This window comes from Nicotiana attenuata, chromosome 2, assembly GCF_001879085.1.
Source record: "Nicotiana attenuata strain UT chromosome 2, NIATTr2, whole genome shotgun sequence".
NCBI lineage: Eukaryota > Viridiplantae > Streptophyta > Magnoliopsida > Solanales > Solanaceae > Nicotiana > Nicotiana attenuata.
The window spans coordinates 78,093,084-78,102,298 of NC_031990.1; the positions used below are offsets into that span (position 1 = coordinate 78,093,084).

Here is a 9,215-nt window from a genome sequence, read left to right on the forward strand (position 1 = left end):
CCCTCTTGCTGCGCTTTCATTTGTAAATATTTAACATTATCTCTAGGGTGTGTTTGTATGTGCCTAGCCAAACTACCAGTACCGCTGCGGTCTCCAGTATATTTATGCGCCAGCAATTTCCCACAAGTTTTACACTTAGCCTTATTTTGTTCTCTTACTTGAGTAAAAAAATTCCAAACTATTGATGTTTCTAGGCGTTTCGAAGGTTGTCTATTAAAAGTAGGGGTTTCTACAGGTGGCTCGGGCGGGGCATCAGTTGGGTTATTAACAGGACTAGTAGGTGTATCATCTAAATCCGGTTGGGTTTCATCTACATCCTCATTTTCCTCATCATTTTCTAAGATAGTTTGATTAGGATAAAGAGCATTCATAACTTCTTCATTTAATTGTTTACCTGGTGCAACATTATGGCAAAATTCACTATCGGAAAATTGAAAACAAGGGTTATCACTATCAAGAATAATAGGAGCAGCAGGACGGGTAATAGGTCTGGGTCGGGGAGCCGGGGGAAGGGTAGTAGGTTGGAGACTACTTTAACCAATTTTAGCTTTTCCCTTACCACCAAACATTTTTTTCAAAGAAAATGCCATATTAATTACAATTATGCAAACTAAAACACACAAAAATATATTCTTAAAAGTTAAGAGTTGGAACGAGTTTACCGAATTGCCGAACAACTTCTTGAAAATTGAAAATTGTTGAAGACTTGAATACTTCAATTCACCAACTTCACAATTTTTCACGAAATTGCAATAATAAAATAAGCAATTATAGAAGAGAAATTAGATATAGATTGAGCGAGATTGAGAGAGATTGATGAATTGGTGAGTAAAAATAAAAGAATGAGGGGGTATTTATAGTTGAGAATTGGAAAAAAGTGTAATTATATAAAGTTTGGGGTTAAAATAAAGTTTGGGGGCCAAATGGCTATTTTTTAAAGTTCCAAACGGTTGAAATTAAAGGCCAACGGCTAGATTTTAAAATCTGACCGTTGGTCTTTTTTTAAAAAAAAAAATTTTTTTTTTTAAAAATTAGCCGTTGGAGCCCGTTAGGACCGCTAGGCCCGGTTGAACCGGCCCAGGACCGCCTGCCGGTCCCGGGCTTAGCGGTCCCGGTCTCGTGGGCTACACGAGCAAGACCGGCCCGTCACGGGCTTCTTACCCATTAAGGGACCGGCCCACCAGGACCGGCCCGCCGGGACCGTTTAGCCCGTTAGGACCGCGGGCCCGGTCCGGTCCCGGTCCCAGACCGGCCCACCAACAGCCTTATCTCAGATCTTGAATAAATTATCTCTGGCTAGGATTTGCCCCAAATCTTTTTATTTAATTGATTTAACAAAAAAGGCTTAAAACTATTTGGTCAAACACAATCCTTTGACAATGCTAGTGGTTGGGTATCGCACAGCGGGAGTCAGGTGTTGGTGCAGTGAGTCTCTGAGAGTTGCATCAATGAAGATTCACAAAGTAGAAAATGCACCTACGTAGTATCTGGTTGCTTCCACTACATACAGCTTGATGAGTAACTAATTGGTTAAGTTCAGTTCAGTGTCCCAGAAATTACGAGTTAGTACCCTCACAAGTATTGAACGATGAGTGTTTCTGACCAGAAAAATACATAGAATGATTTTGCTCACTCCCAAAAGCGAGGATCTTAAAAAGAAAATCAAACAATAAGCTAAGGTCATTCAACCTTAGAACATGGCGAATATTGCAGAAAAAGAAGATTGTTATCAGTCTAACATTAAAAGTCAACTGCATTTACAGATCATCAAAGTACTTAAAAGAGAAGTACAAAAGAGAATAGTGTTAGTATAGCTTAATTCAAGATTTGCAGCATACTTTAGGTTACTAGTGCTTTCAAACAAATAACACTGTAACCATTGAGTGGTCTAGCACATAGAACAGCAAGAGCAGAAGGCGAAAGATACTCGTATCTGCACCGTCGTTCTTCTGCAAATTGACGAACAAAAATTAGGACTTAAATTAGATTATCGATGCGCACATGTTCTTCAGGACAGCATCGTAGAAGGAAGAATATTAAGCTCTGTTCAGCAAAACAAAATGTAATATTCTTCATTCAGTGCCGATAGTAATTTACAGTTCAGTTGCAGTTCCCCCAAAATTTTGTGCTTCATCCTTGTCTTACCTTAAAACCCTCTCACAAAAAGGAAAAAGAATAAGCCAGATTTAGTATGAGAACTTACTGTGCTAGAAATCATTCTTATTTTACTAAACATCCACAACAGGAGGGAGGAGAACGAAGAAGCACTTACTCAAAAGTTCACATTTGGGAGTTCCCATAGTCTAAGCCGTGTGTAAAAGACCCTTCATAGACGAACTGCCAATTTCCACGAAAAATAGGAGTCAAAATAATAACACCTACATTACTTACCAGATCACAGTGAACTGAGATTTGGTGCCCTCTTACCTGTGTACTGGAATCGAGCTGACCTCCAACTATATCAATTCTAGCAGGCCCGTCTCCACCCCTAGCAGATCCCTTGGTGTCTCCCTGACATTAGAAACAATCCCCGGGGCATAGCTAGTGACATATCACAGTTAAAGACAATAAGCAACTCTATATCATTGATGCGGGGAAGCAATGCATACCTCCATCTGCAATACCATGATTAACCCACAGCCCAGCAAAAAGAATAATTCAATCACCAGAAAAAGAGACATCGATCAGTTGATAATTGGAAAATAACATGGGGATTAAATTACAGGTTCTCTGAAACTACAGTAACGAAGCTCATATAGAACACGGATGCACAGCAGATCTTCCAGATGAGGGGAAAAGAACTATTCCATCTCTCTTTAATTGTCAATTGTAAACACGCGTGCAAGAACATCAAGAACTCTTCATACACTCAAGCTTATTTATCGTTGCAAAAAGAGAAGGAACTGCAGTTACCTCTCTGTACCTAATCAAATAGGCCTTTAGTGGCTCAATGTAGTCCTCAAATCCTAAGGTGGTCAGTGCCCATACTAAATCATCTCCATTAATTGTCTTTCTCTTCTCTTTCTGACACTTGTCACTTGCCCTGTAAAAGAATAGAAAAAGAGTTCAAAATCACATGCAGACCAGGCACTACAAGTTGCAAGTGTCAACTAATAAAAACCGATCTTTTAATTCAAAGAAAGTTGCTATCTCAGAACCATTATATATCAACATTATTTCGATTTAGATCATCTATTAACATATACACATGTCCTCAATCAAAGATTCAGAAAATATAGTTGGATTGGAATTCACATCTTGAGCATTAAAAAGAGCAAAATCTTTCACATCTCGAGCATTAAAAAGAGCAAAAACTCCATAGAAAGAGTTGAGTATCACAAAATTCTCTGATCCAAAGAAAGAATTCGGTAAAATAACACGCGCAATGAATAAAAACTGGCAAACTTTTTTGGGGCACCCTTTACTATGTTACACATCAATAAGAATTAAGAACTAGGGAAAAGGTCCAAATTTCCCCCTCAACTATTTGATATTGTTTAACTTTGCCCTCAAATCGAAAGTTAGCATTAAAGACATCCTCACCATTACCCTTTCATATCACGTTTGCCCTTCTATGCTAACTGGCCTCAACCTGGATCGTACAATCTCAGTGCTATTCTTTAAGCCATATGTACTTTACATGTGGCTGTACACTTTACCAAAAGTAGTCTAACAAACACAATAACCATTTGTACCGTACAAGCACCAGAAAATCCATACTAGTTGTGCATGGTAACAACATAAGCTCCATTTACATCAGACTATTAACACGTGAACTAATCACATATGATGGCTAATCAAGCTTCTGCCACAGCTTCATTCCAGAAGAACCTTTCTACATTCAAAATGATGTATACATATATAGTTCAAATGTAAATCTTGACTCTAAGACGTTTCATGTAACGAATCAAATATCATACCTTATTCTTGAAACATCCGCATTGATAAGGATATTAATCTTTCTTTTTTTGGGGTTTGTAATGTACGCTCTATATACCACCTAAGTGGTAAAACAGTATTAAATGTTTTTGTTAAATATCATAGATTCTCATAGTCATAATTTTGTTACACATATCATCTCATACACATAGCCGATAGCATTCTTATGTTATATGATTGGTCAAAATCATATTCAGAGCATTTTAATCCTATCATATACATATTCACATTGCAAAATAGTCATATAGTCATAGCCAACATGCTATTTGCAATGTTAACATGCAAGTACTTGTCCCATTCATGCAATGTTCAATTAAAATCATAAAAATCCATAGAGAAACCAATATATGTTTCAGAAAATATTTTAATAAAAGCAATTTAGAAATTCATTTTAGGGTGAGATCATCAATCACCTTTTTGCCCTAAATTCACTTGGGCTCGCTTCCCACGAATCAATTCTATTTCACCCGTAAGACTTCGTGGGATTAGCTATTCTCAGTTTGCTGGTGACGCCAGAACATCGGGCGGGTGGGTGGGTGGGGGGGGGGGGGTGCCAATACTGGCGAGGTTAGGAACCCCACTATGACATGATAGCCGGAAAAGAGGGCATCTTAGTTTCGATTCCCAGGGACAACTGACTTCTTAAGAGGAAACACACTCTTAAAAGAAGCAAACCACACACAGTTTTATATAAAGGGTTTATAAATGATCTTTGCTCAAGGCTCGTGGGCCTTTACATAGGCTCACATCTTATGTAGTTTTACTTTAAAATCAATGTTGGACAAACCCACCAAAAGACTAGAATGACAACTAATCTATTAAGATAAGCTGACAATTAATCAATCAGAGATAAGGATGATAAGTTGTTGAATCATCATATGACAAGTTATTGCATCATCATATGATAAGTTGTTCCACCAACAAGTGATAACTTGTTGTATCAGCAAGTGATCAGCTTTTGCTTCATTCTTCTGCGATTGGAAGAAGTTCGCATTCTCTTTTATATCAAGGAGTTTCACGTGGAAGTTTTGAGATACTATGGTTCAAACTGCTCGCAAAGAAAAGCAAGCTAACAAACACCAGAAGCAAGTTACTTTCAAAGAAGGAAATCTAGAATGGATTCACTTAAGGAAAGAATGTTTTCCTAAATCTCGTAAGAAGTTATCTCCAGAAGCAAATGACCTTTTTCATATCTTGGAGACTATCAACAATAATGCCTATAAGATTGAACTACTTGCAGACTATGAAGTATCTACTACTCCCTCCGTTCTAGTTTATGTAAACCTGTTTCCTTTTTTATCCGTTCCAAAATGAATGACCCCTTTCTAAATTTGGAAACAATTTAGCTTAAACTACCAATTCTACCCTTAACGAGAAGCTTTTATAACCACACAAATACTCTGGACCCCTTTTTGACTTGTTTAGGACCACAAATTTCAAAAGTCTTTTTTTTTTTAAACTCCGTGCCCAGTCAAACAGGTTCACATAAATTGGAACGGAGGGAGTACATAGTACATTGGGTTTGTTTTTGTTGTTGTTGAAATATCTACTATTTTTAATGTTGTTGATTCGTCTCCTTACTACGGAAGACATAAAAGATACTCAAATTTGAAGACGGACATATTCCAACACCGGAAGAATGACACATAAGCTAATCACTTGCTGATATTGCACCTTATCATATGATGATTCAGCAATTGTCATCCTTATTTTTGATGGATTATTTAGCATCATTTATCTTGATAGATTAGTTGTCATTTTTATCTTTTATTGAGTTTGTCCCACATTGATTCTTGAAATAAATTACTTAAGATGTGAGCCTAAATAAAGGCCTTAGGAGCCTTAAGTAAAGATCATCTTATATTGAGTTATAAACATTTTATATAAAGCTTTAAACTTTATTTTGCTTCCTTTAAGAATGTGTGTCTTGAGAAGTAAGTGAGTTATCCTAGTAAATAGCCAACCAAGGTAGCCTCTATTTCATATATAGAGTTGACACGATCTATTGGATTTTTTAAACAGCACATAGGGAGGAGGAAGTGAAAAAAGTGAAAGACACTCTACTTTAGATTTGAACCATCACTCTGCAAAGTGGAAGATGAAGATGCTCACCTAGCGAGTTGGTCCTCAACCTCGACATATTGTTATTTGGCCCTTTAAATCTTGGACAAGTGATGGATAGGTGCAACCCCTGCTGCCCAAACGGAAGGAGTTGAACTGGAAATATAATGCCTCTATTATGTTTGGAGGCCAACTTCTATGTTCTTTCTTATTCCACGACAAATATTCTTTTCCAAGTGGGAATAACTTTTTTGAGACTGGCAAGTGGGAATACCATAACAAAGATGTGGGTATCGGTCATTCTAGGACATCCGTTAACAAAAACGAGCACAATCAATTTGGAAGGGGGAGAGTAGCAATGTCCACCAACTTTCAATCGTTTATAGCAAAACAAAAGGAACCAATTTGTGCAGCCGGAAGCTGAATCCTAAAATTCTAGTTCGAGAAACATAAAGAAAGAAAATTAAGGGGATCTGCTGTAATATCTTTAGTTTTATGTTTCTCTAACCAAAAAAATGAAAACAAGCTTTTGTTTTTTCTGATTTGAATCTAAAAGTTAAAAACATAATATAAAATAATTGACAATGGTTTCTAGTATAAAAGACCACTTAAGAAAAGATCACTCGGAATTTTATCGAGCATAGCCAAGGATTGCTCCACACAATACCCAAATATAGACTGACCTGACAAGTTTTATTTTTTAATACATGCTGACCTGCCAGCATTCTCCACTGCTTCCTTCGTTTTCATTTTCTTTTATTTTCCCCCTCCTCCCTGGTGTCTCCGTTACACACGAACTCAGGACAGAAGGACAGGAGCCCTTGTTGTTCTCTTGTCCCCTCCTTTGTCTCTGTTTCTCTCAACAGCATCATCAAATGGCAGTTGTTTCTCACCCATTAGTATAAATCATCAAATCCTCTTCCCTTATATTTTTTCTGCTCTCTCTCAAATCAGATGACACAATTTCCTATGTCCAGGTCTTCACGTGCTCCCTTGGTTCTTATAGAAAGGATATAGTAGTGTAGGCAAATAGGGAAAAGCAATGACAGGGAGTAGGCCAAGCACATAGGGGATTGGCCACAAGAAGCTGACTGTTTCACAATTTGGCGATTAGCTAAAGCTTTTTACTTGCTTCTTCAGAAAGTTGATAGCTAAACTTTGTTGAAGTACTGTTGCAGGTGCCTTTGCATCTTTTTTAACCGTACATAGAAACACCATCCCTAGTCTTTCAGAAGAGGAGGTTGCTTGGCAAATATTCTTGAAATGCTCAAAATAGTTAGCAAACCTTGTCTTGCTATTGTTTACAAAATTTTGGAACTCATAAATGGAGAAGCATGACTACATTTCGAACAAGTTAATACTTTCAACATATTTAACAAATTACTTAACTCATATCCATAAGCACATAAAATATATCCAGAGAATATGATAGCAAAAAATACTTGAATCCCACCATATTTTAAGCCTAAAAGAGATTCCAAGAAACTTTCTAAGGAGAAGTAAAGTGCTCTAGAATATATAACTCCAAGAATTCCACTTCAAAATTAAACATTTGTAAAAGTAAAATGAACAACACATCAAAGTTCGCATAAATTCTTATGTTAATGAAGGTGCCTACAGACAGAGAGAAATCGCTAATGTTTTTAATAGAATATCAACTCCAAATCACTCCCTGAAGGCTATATGTTTACTCTGTCATTTTGGTTGGACCAGTATGTCCCATGTAAATAATATTGCTGATTTCTAGATTTTGTTAGTTCCTTAACCTTAACTTAGACACAGGTTTATGTGCCTTCCCCCACATTTTTTGGTTTTTCAGTTAGCTCCCTGGTACTAGCATAACATCATGTAATGGAGCTAACATATTTACTTATGTACTTATTGCACCTCCACGATGCCAGTAATGAAACACCTCACTTCATCAAAAAATCCTTATGTTTATGAAGCTCTTTAAACTCTTGACTCGTATTGGCGACGATTTACTGTCACTCTGATTATTTTGTTCTTCTCTCTTCGTTGAACCACTTGGATGCAGAGGCACATATATATACACACACACATACGCACACACATAAAATTTTCACAAAATATTAAATTCAGACCCCGTGATTTCAAAAGTACAATGAGTTTGTTGCTAAGAACCTTAAGATTGAACCCATTTTAAATCATGGATCCAACTCTAACTTATAGTAACTTTCCTAATATGAGATTTCATCAGATAAAAAGCAAGCTTACTCGCTGGTGATGAAACTGATGAACTCAGAGACACATTCCTGAACAGTGTCTTTAGCCTCCTTAGCAATCTTAGCATTAGCAGGCAATGCTTTTTTCATGATGCGACCAATGTTTGCTATAGGAAGGTACCTGTGCAGAATATAATTAAGTAAATTAAAATGTACTTTCTCTAACATCTTACTCTTTTAGATGAGATGATCATAAAAATGTAATTTCTCTAACATCTTAAACTTTAAGATGAGACATCATATACTTCAATATTACCTATCATGTTCCCTCACATTCGATTGTGGGCTCCGCTCACCTCCACTCTCATGACTTCCACCACCTCCTGGACTCGCCGGTGCTTCCGCCATCTTCAAACACTACTATCAAAACCCTAAACATAAAAATGCACCACTGTAAAATAAGTAAATATTTAAGGAATTAAATAATAATAATAACGACAATTAATTATATGAGCTAACCTTAGTTACTTGACAGATGACCCTACAGCTGAATCAGAAATTTTCTGTGTTTTTTTTTTTTAATTTTTTTTCGTTTGCTTTCTTAATCAGTAGAGAGGATAAATAAGAGGAAGGGGAAAAGGAGGTTTATTTTGTATTTGGCGCGCTTTGTGATGGCTTCTATAGCTTGGTGTTTGACTGCGTTACACACTGAGATCGGACGGCAGAGAGAAGTGGGGAAGAAACAGAACCGAACGTTCAAAATAGGGCGACGTACATTTGCTACCTTTACTTGCACAAATAGCCAACTTTTTACTTTTTTTTTAGTGGGTATACATATACTCCTATTATATATGATATGTCCACTTATAAGTAATTTTTAAAAAAAATTAGCTAGTTCATAAAATATTACTATTAATATTAGCCAATTAACTTTTTATAGCCAAAATAATTAATTTTTTACTTTTTGTTAAGTGGATGTTATTAGAATAGATTGTACAACTTAAGGAGTTTGAATCTCAGTTTTAGGATGAT

The 9,215-nt window shown here is 36.6% G+C and overlaps 1 protein-coding gene across 4 annotated transcripts; it reads right to left on the bottom strand.

The window, feature by feature from the left end:
- Positions 1,663-8,994, bottom strand: LOC109213318 (nuclear transcription factor Y subunit B-1-like). 4 transcript variants are annotated; one of them, XM_019377122.1, is made up of 9 exons: positions 8,703-8,994; positions 8,500-8,614; positions 8,236-8,364; positions 2,914-3,043; positions 2,610-2,615; positions 2,428-2,511; positions 2,273-2,337; positions 2,146-2,156; positions 1,663-1,949 (listed from the first exon to the last, which is right to left on the bottom strand). In XM_019377122.1, the coding sequence occupies exons 2-7, from the start codon at positions 8,589-8,591 to the stop codon at positions 2,281-2,283; spliced, it is 498 nt and encodes a 165-aa protein (XP_019232667.1). In that variant the 5' UTR covers positions 8,592-8,614; positions 8,703-8,994; the 3' UTR covers positions 1,663-1,949; positions 2,146-2,156; positions 2,273-2,280. The 4 variants fall into 4 exon arrangements, with proteins under 4 accessions (XP_019232667.1, XP_019232662.1, XP_019232655.1 ...); XM_019377117.1 differs by lacking the exon at positions 2,146-2,156 and having other exon boundaries at positions 1,663-2,145; XM_019377110.1 differs by having other exon boundaries at positions 1,663-2,156.

Excerpts from the sequence above, each read along its gene's own strand:
- LOC109213318 (XM_019377117.1), bottom strand. The coding sequence starts at position 8,591 with ATGGCGGAAGCACCGGCGAGTCCAGGAGGTGGTGGAAGTCATGAGAGT. Across the intron at positions 8,365-8,499 it reads AATGTGAGGGAACATGATAG|GTACCTTCCTATAGCAAACA; the intron begins GTAATATTGAAG and ends TATTCTGCACAG. Across the intron at positions 3,044-8,235 it reads ATCAGTTTCATCACCAGCGA|GGCAAGTGACAAGTGTCAGA; the intron begins GTAAGCTTGCTT and ends ATTCTTTTACAG.